The sequence below is a fragment of the Aquarana catesbeiana genome, linkage group LG08 (assembly GCF_042186555.1).
Source record: "Aquarana catesbeiana isolate 2022-GZ linkage group LG08, ASM4218655v1, whole genome shotgun sequence".
Classification (NCBI taxonomy): domain Eukaryota; kingdom Metazoa; phylum Chordata; class Amphibia; order Anura; family Ranidae; genus Aquarana; species Aquarana catesbeiana.
The window spans coordinates 56949088-56968195 of record NC_133331.1 but is presented as its reverse complement, the minus strand read 5'-3'; the positions used below and the strand labels follow the sequence as shown (position 1 = coordinate 56968195).

Below are 19108 nucleotides of genomic sequence, written 5' to 3'. Positions count from 1 at the left end.
GAGCAATCTCACATTGTGGGAGGGGCAGAGACACAAACTACTGCTTTGAAATCTCACCATTGTGGGAGGGGCAGAGACACAAATCTCCCCATTATGGTAATAACCAGTGTCCTCTTTTCCAACTTCAGGTGGTGATTGCTGAGCTGGCCTGTTATTCCTACTCCATGGCTGTAGTACCTCTCTATGACACGCTAGGACCGGAAGCCATTGTGTTCATTGTTAACAGAGGTGAGTAAGTGACATCACATGACATGCCGGAATTTATATATATCTAGAGCTGCCGGGTTATAGCAGACTCAGAGATGACACTCAGTATTTAATATTCCTTTTCGCTCCACCCCCAACAGCTACATAATAGGGAGGGGCGGGTGAGCTGGGCCAGCACAGACAGTAATTAGACACTCTCAAGCCTCGTACACACGATCAGATTTTTTGAGGGGAAATGTGTGATGACAGGCTATTGGCGGCAAATCCGACCGTGTCTACGCTCCATCAGACAATTGTTGTCGGATTTTCCGCCAACAAATGTTGGCTAGCAGGTTTTCAAATTTTCCACCAACAAATGTGTGTTGTCGGATCGTGTGTACACAAGTCCGTTGGACAAAAGTCCAAAGTACAAACACGCATGCTCTAAAGCAAGGACGAGCCAGAAGTGGTCGATCTTGTAAACTAGCGTTCATAATGGAGAATTAACATGACGTGGCAAATTATGAAATCTCCAACTGCAGCAAATATTCTCTTCTTCTTTAATGGGATAATAATGAAGCTGCTTTGGTGATACTGATGAAGTTATTGAAAACAAATTTTCAAAGGCTTTTTTTTTCTAGTGATATCAAGAAAAATATTATTATGCTTTTTTTTTTTTTCTATTAAGCAAGTTACCACAACACCATTATCCTGTAGTTTTTAAGATCAAAGATACAACTATGTTGATGTCCCTTTTCAATTTTACATTGTATTTTATAAAATGTAACTGTCTACTCCCAAACTGTCATTTGAAGTAAAACACATAGCCAAGTATTATTCTCCACAATTTTCTTATTGTGCATAAAAAAAGAAAACAAATAAAATTAGACATGCTATCTGCCAATAGAACTTAACTTAAAAGTGCATTCTATGCATCCAAATATATAGAAAATATACCAAATCAAATCATTATTCAACCAAAAAAATAATGTCAAAGCAATAACTCCAAGGCCAATAATAAATAACACGTTATCTCCTCCGATTCCGCAACATGGCTGGTTGATGAACGGCCGTTCAGAAACAAACTGAAAAGTGAGAACTAAAGAGTGCGAAATGAAAAGCACAAATCAACACTCACCAAACTTCTACTAACACGAAATTAGCAGAAGGAGCCGAAAGGGTGGCGCTAAAGAGCTGAAAAACCACGTAGTATGTCACTATGTTCGTAATTGTTGGCCAACAATTGTGTGGCCGTGTGTATGCATGACAAGTTTGGGCCAATGCCCTTCGGACAAAAGTCCACGGTTTTGTTGGCCAACAATCCGATCGCTTGTATGAGGCTTTAGAGCTGGAAAAAAAGAGGGAAGGTCTATACTTGGGAATTGACTCTCTGGAGTAGTCACATTTTCTTGCAAGTTCAGAGACACATTGCAAGTAAAAAAACATATTTATGAAAAGGAAAACACTACAAGTGAGCATTTTAAATAATAGATTTTTTCTGTGCCTTTCCCTGCAATTTTCTAAATTAGTGACAGGGTTTGTGTAACCTACCCTGACCTCAGTACATAGCCTTTTACCACACTGCCCTTAATTCTTAACCTAACATTTAATATTAAACCATCTCCTTTCATTCTGCCTGTTTTGTTTTTTATTTTCTTGCATACTTGTTTCAGGATAGTGACTTAAATTACCGAAGCCAGCGGGTCAGCATGACAGCCAGACAAATACAATGCCTTGAAAAAGTATTCATACCCCCTTGAAATTTTGCACATTTTGTCAAGTTACAGCTAAAAACATAAATGTATTTTATTGGGATTTTATGTGATAGACCAACACAAAGTGGCACATAATTGTGAAGTGGAAGCAAAACGATAAAAGGTTTTCAAAATTTTTTACAAATAAATATATGAAAAGTGTTGTGTACATTTGTATTCAGCCCTCCCGGAGTCAATACTTTGTAGAACCTCCTTTCACTGCAATTACAGCTGCAAGTCTTTTTGGGGATGTCTCTACCAGCTTTGCACATCTAGAGAGTGACATTTTTGCCCATTTTTCTTTGCAAAATAGCTCAAGCTCTGTCAGATGGATGGAGAGCATCTGTGAACCGCAATTTTTAAGTCTTGCCACAGATTCTCAATTGGATTTAGGTCTGGACTTTGACTGGGCCATTCTAACACATGAATATGCTTTGATCTAAACCATTCCATTGTAGCTCTGGCTGTATGTTTAGGGTCGTTGTCCTGCTGGAAGGTGAACCTCCGCCCCAGTCTCAAGTCTTTTGCAGACGCTAACAGGTTTTCTTCTAGGATCGTCCTGTATTTGGCTCTATCCATCTTCCCATTAACTCTGACCAGTTTCCCTGTCCCTGCTAAAGAAAAGCATCCACACAACATGAAGCTGCCACCACCATGTTTCACGTTGGGGAATGGGGATGGTGTGTTCAGGGTGATGCGCAGTGTTAGTTCTCCGCCACACATGCTTTTGCAAGCTTTTAAGCCAAAAAGTTCATTTTTTGTCTCATCTGACCAGAGCACCTTCTTCCACATGCTTGCTGTGTCCTCCACATGGCTTCTCACAAACTGCAAACAGGACTTCTTATGGCTTTCTTTCAACAATGGCTTTCTTCTTGCCACTCTTCCATAAAGGCCAGATTTGTGGAATGCGCGACTAAAAGTTGTCCTGTGGACAGATTCTCCCACCTGAGCTGTGGATTTCTGCAGCTCCTCCAGAGTTACCATGGGCCTCTTGGCTGCTTCTCTGATTAATGCTCTCCTTCCCCGGCCTGTCAGTTTAGGTGGACGGCCTTGTCTTGGTAGTTTGCAGTTGTGCCATACTCTTTCCATTTTCGGATGATGGATTGAACAGTGCTCCATGAGATGTTCAAAGCTTGGGATATTTTTTTATAACCTAACCCTGCTTTAAACTTCTCCACAACTTTATCCTTGACCTGGTGTGTTCCTTGGCCTTCATAATGCTGTTTGTTCACTAAGGTTCTCTAACAAACCTCTGATGGCTTCACAGAACAGCTGTATTTATACTGAGATTAAATTACACACAGGTGGACTCTATTTACTAATTAGGTGACTTCTGAAGGCAATTGGTTCCACTAGGTTTTAGTTAGGGGAGATTTTAGTTAGAGGTATCAGAGTAAAAGGGGCTGAATACAAATTCACGTCATACTTTTCAGATATTTACTTAAAACATTTGGAAAACCATTTATCATTTTCCTTCCACTTCACAATTATGTGCCACTTTGTGTTGGTCTATCACAATAAAATACATTTACGTTTTTGGTTGTAACATGACTAAATGTGGAAAATTTTAAGGGGTGTGAATACTTTTTCAAGGCACTGTAGCAATGTCACAAGGGTTGCCCAATCTTTCACTCTCAAGGTTGACTTTAAGGTTAATCCCTAATGTCCGAACCCTTTTCCCTTCCCACCTCCTACGTCAAAAAATACCATTAACCATAAACCTTGGAAATGAACTTACATTATCTTTAAGGCTCCTCTCCCTGCTCCAGAATGTCAGAGGGATTAAAAATTTATAGTATAACTAAAAGCAAAACTTTTTAGTTTTGGATAGAGTGGAGATGGATTAAAACACCAGTTATCTTTTATTGCTGTCTTTGCCCCTGTTAGGGAGGATTCATTCACGTTATTTGTCCCGTTTACCATTATCATTGAGAGTGAAAGTAAAAGAAAATCCAAAATTTTGAGTTGTATCCAAGACTAGAATAGAGGGAAAATCTTCCAATGGGGACATTAGTTCTGGTGACAACCAGGGATTCCCTCACTTTGGAGGGATTTCCTCTCACTTCCTGTTTTGGCTATGGGACAGGAAGTCAAAAGAAAACTCCACCACGGGACACAAATAGGAAAATAAAAATGAGTCCATTTATCTCTTTGTTTATACAGCGGAACTGTCAGTGGTGATCTGTGACAAGCTGGACAAGGCCCAGATCATTCTGAACAACTGTGAAAAAGGACTAACCCCTGTGCTGAAAATCATCATCCTGATGGAGGAGTTTGGAGATGACTTGAAGGAGAGGGGCACCAAATGTGGAGTGGAGGTTCTTCTTATGAAAGACGTGGAGGTAATTCCACAAAACTGCTTCATCAAATATAATGGAGCAAAATATTTACAGATGAGCCAACCTTATACTTTGTGGCTACTTAAAAATGCATGACAATGGTGGACATACTATATGTAGGCCAAGCTACTAAAAGGGGCCTAAAGAACAATATATTTAAAACTTTGCTGTTTGACAGTTTTTAAAGAAACGCAGCAGGTAGGCTGTTACAAACATCTTGGAGAACCTACCACATATTTTCTGTGAATGTAGGCTGCCTCAAATCCTTCTGTCTCTTCGTGTAATCCCACAGACTCCATAATGGTGAGATCAGGGCTCTGTGGGGGCCAAACCATTACTTCCAGGACTTCTTATTCTTCTTTACACTGATGATAGTTCTTAATGACATTGGCTGTATGTTTGGGGTCGTTGTCCTGCTGCAGAATAAATTTGGGGTCAATCACATGTTTCCCTGATAGTATGGCATGGTGGATAAGTATCTGCTGTATTTCTCAGCATTGGGTACATCATTGATCCTGACCAAATCTCCAACTCCATTTGCAGAAGTGTAGCCTCAAACTTACAAGGAACCGCCACCATGCTTCACTGTTGCCTGCAGACACTCATTATTGTACCACTCTCCAGCCCTTCACCAACAAACTGCCTCCTGCTACAGCCAAATATTTCATATTTTGACTCATCCCAGTTCTGTTTTTGTGCATAGTTGAGTCACTTAGCCTTGATTCCATGTTGAAGGTATAGCTTTTTGGGCGCAGTCCTGCCATGAAGACCACTTCTGGCCAGATTTCTCTGCACATGTAGCGCCTACCCCATACTTCCTTAGGGTGCAGGGTACTGGGCATGGTGGGTGATGAACAAGAAAGAAAGTTGGGCACCAGTCACTTTTATACTTAAACAAAGAGAAGTTTATTTCTCAGAACAGGAAAAATGTGGGAGGGAGGGGATAGGGCACAGGACACCCTTAGTAATGATCAGCAAATAGGCAGATTGGCTGACTCCTTAGACAAAAATGGTGAGATAAGGCAGACAGCAGTACAGGAAAAAGAGCCTTTAAGCTGAACCAGCGCATCTGTACTTTGTAGTATAGGCTGTCTCCTCTAGTAACTGATCTTTACTCACAGTTTCATACACAGATTTCCTTGGATGAGTTTTCTCTTGAAGTCCTCCCAGCCACTTCATAGCCTCCAGCTCACGAAGGGTCACCCCGGTGCTTCCTTAGAACTCCATCCCTCTCAGAATCGTTTCCAGGTCTTTGGCAGGCTTTTCTCTGCAGAATCTTGAACACCCGGATAGGCCTCGGATAGGCCTAGCAGCCAGGAGACCACCTGGATAGGCCTCAGGCTTCAGGCCTAGCAGCCAGGAGCTGTTTCACACACATCCACCCAGGCAGCAGCCCTGGGCGGGAAAATTAACCCCGATCACCTGACTTCTCCTAAATAAATACCTCTTCCCAGCATGCAAAGCTGCCAGTCTGATTGGTTGAGAAAGGTATGTTTATTCATAACCTGAACTCACTGTAGCTCATCACATTAATGTCAAAAGTAACAGCACCACCTGCTGACAACAGGGAGAAACCGCAGCCAAACAGGATTAGGAAGGACGTCACTTGACCTCTAAACACTACAGATTAGCTAGGCTGGATACCACCCAGTACAACAAAATTTACCTGTAGCCCTATTCTAGGATGAGGGTTCTACACAGAGTAGATGGATTTACCTGGGTCCCACTGGTTTCCACCAGTTCTGTGCTGATGGCACTGCTGGACATCTTCTGACGTGGAAGGGAAGTAAGCATAATGTGTCTTTCATCTGCTGCCTTAAGTTTCATTAGACAACCACTGCATCTACTGTCCTCAAAGTTGCCTGTTTCTTTGTGCTTCTTCAAAAGAGCTTGAACAGCACATCTTGAAACCCCAGTCTGCTCAGAAATCTTGGCCTGAGAGAGATCCTGCTAATGCAGTATAACTACTGTGTGTCTTGTTGCTGTGCTCAGTCCTGCCATGGTGTATGACCTGTGACATGAAACTGTCTCCCACAATTTCACTTTAGTAGCAGAGTTTGGCCGCTTCTCATCCAGTTTTAGGCCTCCTACACAGCTGTTTGTTTCATCCAATGACTGTTTTAACCTACATATGAAATGAATGATCATTAGCACCAGGCTTGGTATAATTTGTTAATCATAGTCATAGTTAATCACACCTGACTCTAATCCTACAAAACTTCACAAAGTGTAATGCCGTGTACACACGGGCGGACTTTTCTGCATCAAAGGTCCGAGGTCTTTCCGACGGACTTTCGACGGAGTTACGATGGACTTTCGACGGACTCTCTAACAAACGGACTTGCCTACACACGATCACACCAAAGTCCAACGGATTCATACGTAATGACGTACGACCGGACTAAAATAAGGAAGTTCATAGCCAGTAGCCAATAGCTGCCCTAGGGTCGGTTTTTGGTCCATCGGACTAGCATACAGACAAGAGAAAGGTCCGATGAAGCCCACACACGGTCGGATTGTCTGACAGATTCGTTCCGTTGGACCAGTCCAGTTGAAAAGTCTGCTCGTGTGTACACGGCATAAGAATTGATGCTGGTTTGAAGCCAAAGAGTAGTCAGACCAAATATTGATTTGGTTTAGATTTTTCTTCTGTTCGCTCTTTTCGCATTTCATAAATTGATAACAATTAAATTAAAATATATATTTTTAAAGCATTTTTACTTTACAGCATTTCTTCAAAAAAATGAAATGAGCTCCATAACCCTCGACACCCCCCCCCCCCCCCCAAGTCACCCCAAATCATTTTAATTTATCTTCTCCATGAATGCCAAAGAATTTTGGCAAAAATGGTGAATTTTGCCAGTGTCCAGGTTTCATTGAAATATCAATAAAATATAAAACCCTCAATTTTAGTTATCTTTGTTATAAAAAATAGAATACTAAAATAACAATTCTAAACTGCCCAAAGCAACCAATCACAATCCCTATTTTATTTTCAGCCAAGCACTGCTGATCTGACAGTTAGAAGCTGGTTGGTTGCAGAACCTGGCCACATTGGCTCTTATAACACAGAGAAAGATAGACCGAGGGGGTCCTTATTTCACCATTACACAACATTTCTTTTTTTTTTATCCAAAACCATGTTTATGATAAACAAAACATAGCTTGACAATGCCAAACAGTTCAATGCACCATTTCGTACACAAAACAGTCCATGCCAATAACAATACCATCCATAAATTGTATTAAGCAATACAGTACATTGATGTCCCACCATAAGTGATATTACCAACACTCCGTTAACAGCCTGTCATAGAATATCCTCACCCAGTATTAAGTCTAAGCACCCTGTCCATGATCAGGTCTACTGGGGCTAGCCCAGGGACTTCTAACGATGGATCCCATAGTTTGTCATATTTGCCCATAATATAATTTTTTTCATCCACAGTGTATTACCAACCGTAGTAATCCATTCCCCAACTATTGGAGGGTCTTCAGATTTCCAATGAACCTTTATTAGTTTACAAGCTAAAAAAAAAAAACCCTGACTATGGCTTCTCTGGTATGACTTTCCCATTCATATTGGTCCAGTAGACTAAGTAGACAAGGTTTTGGATCTAATGGAAGAGATACCTGGAACACCTTATTCAAGGTGTCCACCACCCCTCTCCAGTAGGTGTGCAGTTTAGGACATCTCCACAGTAAATGGATCACTGTGATCCCTTTTACATCTGGAGCATGTAGGTGGCAGATCATTTCTTTAATATGACTAGTTATTTATGGATAATTTAATTTGCTTTCCTGAAGCTTCTTCTTAATATTATTCATTTCTATATGCTTTTGTTCTAGTACCTGGGAAAAGAGAACTTCAAGAAAGTTGTGGTAAGTTTCAGAAAGAATAACAGGTCATCTTGTGTGTTATGCAAAATACGTTTAACAGACAGAGGTTCTATCCTTTCCCTTCACTGTCAAAACTAATAAAAAAACAAAAAGTTGGGCTTCAAATTTTTATTTCTCATTTCATCAGCAATTACTGTGACATTAACTAGATGTGGACACTGGGTGTACTACACACACCCAAAAAAAGTAGATGAAATACACAGGGTGCATGTACTACATGTACTGCCATATGTACTTTTCCTTGTCCTTCTTCCCTGCTGCCGTATGAACTACGCCCCGTCTTTTTGCCTTGCTGCCATATGTACTATGTCCTGTTCTGCCCCGCTGCCATATATACTTTATTCTGTGATTCTTTCCTGATGCTGCTCCCTTCCTTGTATTTGCCAGCAATTCCCAACTGTCAGAATGACAGCTGGGAGTTGATGTGTAAATACAGTAGCTCAGTGTTGCCAACCTACCAGATTGAAATTTACTGAGACGACACCCAAAATTTACTGGCTCAGCCACGTTTTTACTGGCATTTCTAAAAGTTAAAAAATTACCATTTTAAGTGCAAAAAACAGTATATAGGCTACAAACAAGTACAATATGCAATTAGCAATGTGATTTAAATGTATTATAAAGTCTCGTTTTTAAAAAAAAATAACAAACATGTTATACTTACCTGCTCTGTGCAGTGGTTTTGCACAGAGCCCCCTGGATCCTCCTCTTCTCTTGTCCCTCTTAGCGGCTCCAGGCCCCTCCCTCCTGTCAAGTGCCCCTGCAGCAAGCAGCTTGCTATGGGGGCACCCTAACCGAGCTGCAGCTCTATGTGTCCATTTAGACACGGTGCTGCTATTCGGCCCCGCCACCTCTCTGATTGGCTAACTGACTTTGATTGACAGCTGTGGTAGCCAATGGCGCAGCTGCTGTGTCTTAGCCAATCAAGAGGGAGAGCGTCAGATGGCCAAGGGACTTGTGGACATCTCTGGACAGATATTGGGCTCAGGTAAGTATTAGGGGGTACTGGGGAGGCTGCTGCACATAGAAGGCTTTTTATCTTAATGCATAGAATGCATTAATCTAAAAAACCTTCTGCCTTAACAACTGCTTTAAGGTAAATATTAAGGCAAAAAACATATTTATTTTATTTCCGATATAGTAAGTAAGTATCTCAGGTATCTCAGGGACAGGACTCAGGGGGGCAGGAAATTAGAATGGGCAACACGCATACATGAAATTGACTGTCACAGTGACACTGACAGCAATGTGCAGCAGCACAGATGATGACACCTCACCGACATGACACGTCCCCTCCTGAGTGACAATCTCTTTCCACGCCAGGTTGTCCCTTCAATCTACTCCATTCCAAGGAGCACTGACAGTCCTGCTCCCAGCTTGTCTTGCTTCCATCCCACACACGAGGCTCCAGCTGCTCTGCTCGGCTCCCTTGCACTGTGACATCACACAGTCAGGGATGCCCCCCCCCCCGGCGCTGCCTGAACACACTGTAGCAGGCACTCAGATGATCTCGGCTGGCTTTGTAGTTCTGAGCTGTACATCACAGCCATATTTTTAACTGACAACCTTTTTCTGTCACTGGCATTTACTGGCAGAAGAAAGGTGCCAAAGGTGCCTGTTTTTTTACTGGCTGCCAGTAAAATTACTGGCGGTTGCCAACGCTGTAAAGGCTGTTGTAAAAGAAAAAAAAATGGACCATCTGACACTTTGTTTATAAACAATGTTCAGATAGAGATAGAGAGAGATGCAAAAGGGTTTTTTTTTACTAAAACTAAAGAGTGCAAAATCTGGTGCAGCTCTGAATAGAAACCAATCAGCTTCCAGGTTTTATTGTCAAAGCTTAATTGAACAAGCTGAAGTTAGAAGCTGATTGGCTACCATGCACAGCTGCATCAGATTCTGAGTGCTCCGGGTTTAGTAAATCTCCCCCAATGTATCATTGTTAATTTTGTATTTACTCAGTTTCATTCATGTACAGCTCAGTGGGATAAGCATCCATTTTCATATGGTATCAGTTAAAGCACCCTGACAAGTATAAAAAATGATTTATATATGACTTTGTTTATGTATTTCTCTTATCTTAAGCAATGTCAAAGTTATTGACAAATCAGAAAGCCCATAGCATAAATGTAAAAATTGCTCTCGTTCCTAGGGGGTGTACAGGTGTGGAAGCCAAAGTGATTAAAGTGTTTGTAAACCTGAAATCGATTTATTTGTATGTTTTGCATTATGTTTCACTCTATACAGTTTTCTTAAGTAGAAGTAAAAACAAAAAAAAATGTCTTTTATGTTGGATAAAGTAAAGGAGGGTTGTAATCCCTGTGTGTGAGGTGATGGCCACTCTACTGTCCAGCCTGCGCCACCAAAGATTAAGGTGAGGCCTCAGCCTACATGTCCGAGCCAAACCACGCATGCATGGGTTGGATGGGAGAGCGGCAACCACCTTACACACATAAAGTTTTATTCTCTGGATTGGTACATAGTTATGCCGGCACCCCACTTTCTTGAGGATCCAGGGAAGAGGCTCCTCTTCTGTTTTGAGCGCTACCATAAGCATTACTAACTTGATCGCAGTGTTATGACCCTGTCAGGTTTTATTATTTCCATCTGTGTCCCAATGGGGAGATTTCACTTCACTTCCTGTCCCATAGCTGTCCCATAGCCAAGTCAGTAAGTGAGAGGAAATCTCTCCAAAGCGAGGAAATCCCTGGTTGCCACCAGAACTTGGCCCCTATTGGAGGATTTCCCCTCTATCAGTGGCGGGACAAGGTCATCTACAGTCCAGGGCTGGGCGAACATACCAACCTGTGCCCCCCCCCCCCCCCCCCCCAAGATGTATGAGCATTATGTGTCTGCAAAAAAAAATCAAGCACTGCATGCTTACCCCTAAAATCCCCAAATTCCCCCTCTCAGTACAAATCTGCCCCCTGCTGAAATCCCCCCCCAAAAAAAATCCCTTCCTAGCACAAATTCCCCCCCCCCCTCCTCCACCATATTAGCTTTTCTAGTGCAAACCCCAAAAATCTGCACTCCTATCACAAATCCCCTTCCCCATCCCAACACAAATCCCCCCAAATCACAACTCCTAGCACACCACCCCCAAATGACTCCTCCTAGAACAAATCTTACCTCCTGCCACCCTCCAAATTCCTCCTCCCAGCACAAATCTCCTCCCCCAATCTCCTTGTGGCACCCCCGTTCACATGATACCACAGTGCCCAGGGTAGCAGCCCCTCCTGCCTACCCCTTATCCCGGGCCCTGCCCTCTATTACCGATCTTGGGATTTCCTTTCACTTTTGGTGATAATGATAACCAGGATCAATAAAGAGAGTGAATCCCCCTAACAGGAGCACAGACAGCAATAAAACCTGACCGGTGTACTAATCGCTCTCCACTTTTGTGCTGCAGCACCCCCCCAGACCCCCTTCTTTTTCTTACCTGAGCCTGATCGTTCCAGCGATGGGAACAAGTACAGCAACTCCAGCCGCTGTCTCAGATCCTCATTGGATAGATTGATAGCAGCGGGAGACATTGGCAGTCAAATCCAGTGAGACGGGAGCCGGGGGGGGGCAAGTCCTGCTGTCTGTGTCAATGGACTCAGCAGCATGAGTTGGGAGCGTGCCCACACGAGTGCCCCCATGGAAACTGTCTCTCCGTGGGGGCACTCGAGAAGAGAAGGAGCCAGGAGCACTACCGGGGACCCCAGAAAAGGAGGATCGGGAGCACTCTGTGCAAAACCCTTGCACAGAGAGGTAAGTATAACATGTTTGTTATTTAAAAAAAAGCAAAGCTTTACAATCACTTTAAGCCCATAGTTTTGAATCTCTTGATAAGATTCTTACCTTGAGATCCTGCCAGTAACAATACTTACTATTCCAGGGCGACAACGCCAGTGTCGGCTGGTGCTATATTTTTTGGGGGGGGGGGGCAATCCAGTCAGTCGGAGGGCATATGCTGCCCCTTTTTCAGTGCCAAACATATTGAAATATAGATTTTAGATTTACATACACTTTATTAGGGGATTCCAAATATTGTTACAAAAAAATATTATGGCATTTACCTATATTGGGTGGACGGGTTCCAATGGGTTGACTCCTGGCCTTGTGTAATATGATCCCTTGAACAGAGTATACTTTTTATTATTATTTTTATTACTTATTTAATTATTTTTTGAAAACTTGTATTTCTTCCTTTTGTTTTTTCTTGATACAGCCGCCAAAGCCAGAAGACCTGTGCCTGATTTGCTTTACTAGCGGCACCACAGGTACTGTCCATCTGCTAAATATCAAATGATTAAAAAAATAGCATATACAGTAGATGATATTGGCTTTCAAATGCATTTTAAAATATCTAAAAAACAAAAAGTCAAAACAATACAAATTTATATTCTTTGTATTTATGGTAGAAAAGTAAACTGAAAAGTCCCCTTTGTTTTATTGGTCTGGTAGGTATGTGGTAGCACGGGACCAATGAGAATGGGAATGAGATTTGGAGATTGGATGTATTTTGTCTCTCTGTGTGAGATTTGGACGTATTTTGTTTTGTGGGGACTGAATTTTTTTTTTTTCTCACGAGTGAGGGGTGGATATGGTTGATGTTCTTTCAATGCTAGAGGCCTTAATTCTCCTATTAAACGAGCACAAGTTTTAAACTCATTTCACAAACAGAAAATTGGAAACTTATTGCTCCAAGAAACACATTTTCGGCTGGATCATATTCCCAATATACAACATAAAAACTATCCAATATGGATTCATGATGCATTTCCGTACTCTAAATCACGAGGAGTTTCCATTGCAATCCATAAAACCTTACCCCATCAAATCTTACAAATTTGGAAAGTTGGAGATGGTAGATATTTCATTTTGAAGATCTTATTGCATGGGAAAATCTATACAATTAGCAATTTCTACTTGCCAAATTATGATCAAATTAAGAGGGGAATACAAGCTTTGTCGGAGGCAATGGAAAAAAACAGAGGGAGTGGTAATCATTGGAGGGGACGTGCATTTTGTAATGGATTCAAAAATGAATACAACATCAACTAGAATACACAGGAATAGTGGTCAATTAAAGGAAATTAAACAATTATTAGAAAAACATCAAATGATAGATATATGGAGGGTCCAGCACCAGACAGAGAAAAACTATTCATATTACTCAAATATACACAACACATATCAAAGAATAGACTATTTTTTTGTCAGTCAAATAGCGCTGATGATGATGCCTTCCTCCGACATTGGTAATTTTTATGGTCAGATCATGCTTCAATATTTTTGGAGCTGGCAGTGACCCAATATAAGAAACTTTAAGGGTCTTGGAGGTTAAATGATAACCTCCTTAAAGATGATAAATGTGAAAAGGATGTTCAGCAGACAATAAAAGAATTCCTGCAAACCCATGAAATAGATAATACATTAATCTCTATACAATGGGAAGCATTGAAATGTGTACTGCAAGTATTGTTTATTAAACATGGAACTAGATTGAAAAGGGATAAAGAGCATAAAATAGTGCAATTAATGGGAGAAATTTCTGTATTAGAAAATATGCACAAACAAAATCTTAACCCAATGGAGTTGGGATCCATTGGGATCTAAGATTAAATGACAAACGAATCGTACTACAAACAATGCTTAATGAACAATCCCTGCGAATAAGGGATAAAAATAGAACTCAGTTTTACCAACATGGGAATAAACCAGGAAAGGTATTAGCGAGAAAGCTAAAACAACAAAAACCTTTGACCCCTATAATTAAAATTCAAAAGATGTCGGGGGGGGGGGGGGGGGGAAATAACATATGACCCTGGGGAAATTTCTAAAACATTCCATACATACTATTCTAAGCTCTATAATTTATTGATACAGCAAGAAAGTAAAGGAAAGAAAGATAACCTAGAGGAAATACGCCAATATATGAGAGAAACAGCATCATTACCTAGCCTACCTAAAGAAACAATAGAACTAGAAAAAGATATTTCAGTAGAAGAAATACAGCAAGTTATATCAGCAAAAGCCCAGGCCCAGAGGGATATACTTCAAGGTTCTATAAGAAATTTCAGGAGATACTTACTCCAATTCTAAGAAAGACATTTAACTCCCTATCTGATACCTGATTATTTACACCACAAAGTATGGAAGCTCATATTGTATTGATCCCAAAACCAGAAAAGGACCACAGGGTGTGTGGTAACTTTTGCCAATTGCCCTTACAAATATAGAAATACGTCTATATTCTAAGATCATTGCAAATAAATTTAGATCCATTTTACCTGCACATATTAATCTAGATCAAACTGGTTTTACAATGGGTAGGGAGGTAAGGGATAATACAATGCAAACATGTATATTAGTGGAATATACCCAAAAAAAGAGCTATTCCAGCATGTCTCCTATCGGTCGATGCTGAGAAAGCATTTGATCGGGTGGAGTGGGGGTTCCTAAGGGAAGCTTTAATTCAACTTGGGATAGGACCTAGGATGCTACATACTGTAGGATTAAGGCGTTTTTATTCCAATCATAGAGCAAAAATACGAACAAATGGGATACTTTCCGATTATCTAGAAATATCAAATGGCACCCGACAAGGATGCCCTTTGTCTCCCTTATTGTACATGATAGTTATGGAGCATTTGACTACAGCTATCCTAAACAACAGGGATATTCAAGGGATAAGAGTTAAGGGAAAGGAGTATAAAATGTCAGTGTATGCGGACGATCATCCTTGAAAAAGTCACGTGACTGTGATGTAACGCGTGGGAGGAGCCAAGGAAGCTCTGTGCAGATCAGCAGTTTCACACAGTGTACTGCACTGAATCTGCTCCTGTCTAAGGCGGCTGACTGCTATAGTAAAACCTGCATATGCCTTATCATTATAAGGCACACGTGAGTGGATTGAAGTTTGCCTGTGTACCTTGGTATCCTAACTATTGCACAATGATTGTTTTTTTCTCTTATCTGCCTGTTTATGATTCTCACATTGGTTGTGAATAGAAGCAAAAAACACATTGGTACTATCAATGAGCACCTTAATTAAGCAAGTGTTTTTAAACAGCTTTGCTAGTGATCAAAAGCTCTATACCAATCAGGATTCTACACCTGTATAATTGAACCTTCTGAATACATCCCTATATATTTATTTTTATGTGGATTTTTTATGTGAATTTTTTACACATTTGGTGTCACTAATTTTTTATAATTTTACACTATTTTGATTGCTGGATTTTATAGGAATTTTTACTCACCGCTGGATTTATTTGACTATTTATATTTATTCTTATATATTCATTTTCATGCACATTGTGAAGTGCTTCAAATATCATTATTTATTCTTTTTAAGTGACTCTGAAAACACTCTTTTGATAGCAGCCTCACTTGGTTTTATGTGTAATTATCAGCTATTTAGCATCACAGCGCTTTGTGTTTTATATATATTTAATCAAGACAGATATCCTTCACCATATGATAACAGCAGATAAGACAATAATAGCTCGGAATTGGCAAAAAGCAAAAAGTCCTAAATACAGCAATGATGAGGATTGAAGAGAAAATGAGAACCCAAAACCCAAAAATATGGGAAAATGGGAAGAGTTTAGGTCCTTGGCAATTTTATCACAATATCTATGAAAGGGAATGAACCCTAACGCATATTACCTTAATGGGAGGGGGGAGGGAGGGGTTTATTAATTTTTTTTTAAATTTTTTTTTAGGGAGGGGGGTGGAGATGTGATTGTTGGTTATGAATGGTAGAAAGATGATGTAAGTGATTCTATGTATGATAAAAGAATATTGATATTGTTTTAAAATATAGCAAGAACATAGAATTCAGCTTGAGAGATTCTATAAAGCAGTGAATATGTATTTGTATTAAATGGAAAATAATAAAAAGAGATTGAAAATAAACATTCATTGGTTAGGAACATCAGATACAACTGTTGGGTTTCGGGTGAAAGGACTCTCCCTTCCTCAGGGCTTGGACAAGGGTTTGTGATAGAACCATTGAGGAGTTCTTTAGGAGCATCAGATACAACAAATGCTTATCAAGTGAAATGACTTCCCCTTCTTAAGGGCTTGGACATAGGTTTGTGATTGAATCAAATTTCAATTGGATAGGAGCATCGGATATAGTCAATGTGTTTTGGGTGAAAGGTCTCCTCCTTCTTCAGAGCTTGGACAAAGTTTGTAAAAGTTTGTAAAAGAATCAAGATGCAACTGGCCTGGACTCTGCATTGTTCTTGATAATGTCATAAGACCTGCATAGGGAAGGAGAGGTTGCAAGGACAAGTCTTACATCCTGAAGCAGCCTTCAGGGGGAGGATCAGGTAACTAAAAACAGCTTTTTTGTGGCCCTCATGCAATTGGGGGGAAGGCAGGTATTTTTGCTTTCACTGAGGCTGAGATTTAAGAGGATCAAATAGAGTCAATGCGTTTCAGGGTAAAGGGATCCTCCTTCTTTAGAGGTTGGACAATGATTTGTAACACTCAAGATGGAATTAGTTTGGAGCATCTAATACAGCCAACGCATTTCAAAGGAAAGAATTTCTCCTTCTCCAAGGCTTGGACAATCTTTTGTAACAGAATCAATCAAACTAGAAAGCCTGAGTTAAGGCTGGGTTAGGGCTAGCTCGTTCTAAAAGCAGGACAGCTGGTACTCCACATTGCAGTTAAGACACACTAGTGCTAATCCAGCCGTGACTCAGGTTTCTAGTGTGTTCCATTCTGATTCTATTACAAACCATCCAAACCCTGGAGGAAGAGGAGCCCTTTACCCTGAAATGTGTTGGCTGTATCGGATGCTCCAAACAAATTCCATCTTGAGTCTATTACAAACCATTGTCCATTCCCTGAAGGAGGACCCTTTTCCCCTGAAACTTGTTGGCTGTATTTGATCCTTTAAGAGCCGACCTTCTGTGAAAACAAAAATATTATACAGTGGGATTGCATTCCCCCCAATTGCTGGGGGGGCACAAAAAAGCAGTTTTTACTTACCTGATCCTCCCCCTGAAGGTTGCTTCAAGTTGTAAGACTGGTCCTCGCACCCTCTCCTTCCTTAAGCAGGTCCTCTGACATCATCAAGACCAATGCAGAGCCCATTGTCCTGCAATTGACGTGAGAACGCTGAGGGACAGTCTACTGCCAGAGCACAGGAAAGTGGAGCAGAGGGCCGGCTGTCAGGGGAACTGAGGACAGAGTATGTAAAAGTGCTTTTTGCTGCTCCCTAGACTTTAAGTGAGTTTGTAATCCTTGCAGTGCCGAGGGCAGCCCCAATGTAAGGGAGAATTTTTTGTTGTCCTCTAGAGATGTGCTTTAACCAATAAATGTTTTAAAACTTTTTCCATCATGAAATGAACTTTTGTACTAGGTGCCCCTATCTACAAATTCATAACCCACCCGTTTGTTTTTGGTTACAAAAGTTACAGAAAATAGCCAACACATTTCAGGGGCTTCACAGGCCCCCTCCATCAGGGTTCATCCATCTAAAAAAAAAGAAAACTGGACAAAGCAGCTATTCTTGTAGGAAACAGTACAAGGAGACATTCAGTTTGCTGATTTATCAGCTGCTAGCTCGTTATGAATATGTAAATGTTTGAAAATCCATAGCCTGGCCACAGCTTCACTTTAAAAAAGTCTTCATCAGCAGTTCCTTTAGTTCTAGTCCAACAGGTCTCCTTTGAATCATTTACTCAGTCCTTGCTGCCAATTTGTTGTACATTGTTTGGGCAATGCTTATTACTCTGATTATATTTTTATTTCACTTATTTATTTATTTTACATTAGGTGACCCGAAAGGTGCCATGCTGTCCCACAGAAACGTTGTAGCTGATGCTGCCAGTTTTATGAAAAATGTGGAGGTAAGCCTTTATCCTCCCCGAGATTCAGCAGATTCTTGGCTCAGTTTTTAGATAAAAACAAGAAACCGTATTTCTGTTCCTTAAAGTAGAACTATAGGCAAAATATTTTTTTTTCATTTTGGATAGCGTAAGGGAGGGTTATAACCCCTGTCTTTTTTTTATCACCTGTGTCCCATTGCGGAGATTTCTCTCCACTTCCAGTCCCATTGCCAAACAGGAAGTGAGAGGAAATCCCTGAAAATTAAGGGAATTCATTGGGGACCCCCCAGGTCACCAGAACTAGTGTCCCCATTAGAAGATTTCCCCTCTACTACTTTTCTGGGGACAACCCAAAATTTGTGATTGACTTTTACTTTCACTTTCAATGATAATGGTAAACTGGACAAATCAAGAAGGCACAGAGAGCAATAAAAACTGACAGGGGTTCTAATCCACCTCTATCCAAAACTTATGCCCGGTACACATGACCGGTTTTGCTGTCGGAATAAACTCTGAAGGTTTTTCCGATGGAATTCCACTCAAGCTGTCTTGCATACACACGGTCACACCAAATTCTGACCGTCAAGAACGCTGTGATGTACAACACGTACAACGGGACAACACGTACGACGTCTCCTACTTGCTTCAGAGCATGCGTCATTTTTGGTAGGTCGGAACAGCATACAAACGAGCAGTTTTTCTGATAGTAATTTGTTCCGTCGGAAAAATATAGAACATGTTCTCTATCTAAGTCCGTCTGAATTTTCGACGTTAAAAGTCTGATGGGGCATACACACAATCGGAATAGATGATGAAAAGCTCCCATCGGACTTTTTCTGTCGGAGATTCTGACCGTGTGTACGGGGCATAAGAGAACATTTTGTCTTTAGTTATACTTTAAATCCTGCAGGTTTATCTGTCTCTTCTTATGAAGAGTTAAAGTGGTTGTAAACCCTTCCATATACCCAGTGAAGTGATTAACCTCAGGTGATACACAGAGATGAAACAAATCCTCCTACATAGGTTGTACCTGTTTATCTGCAGCCACTTCTCCTCTACATCTTTTCAAAGTCCAGAATTTACATAGCATTTC

At 40.8% G+C, this 19108-nt stretch overlaps 1 protein-coding gene across 3 annotated transcripts in view; it reads left to right on the top strand.

Moving 5' to 3' along the window:
* ACSL5 (acyl-CoA synthetase long chain family member 5) overlaps nucleotides 1-19108 on the top strand; it is an 85311-nt gene that overhangs the window by 29661 nt on the left and 36542 nt on the right. For all 3 annotated transcript variants that reach the window (XM_073595888.1, XM_073595886.1, XM_073595887.1), the window contains exons 6-10: nucleotides 129-228; nucleotides 4104-4282; nucleotides 8129-8161; nucleotides 12393-12444; nucleotides 17963-18036. In XM_073595888.1, coding sequence (XP_073451989.1) covers nucleotides 129-228; nucleotides 4104-4282; nucleotides 8129-8161; nucleotides 12393-12444; nucleotides 17963-18036 — 438 coding nt within the window. The remainder of the gene's footprint in view (nucleotides 1-128; nucleotides 229-4103; nucleotides 4283-8128; nucleotides 8162-12392; nucleotides 12445-17962; nucleotides 18037-19108) is intronic.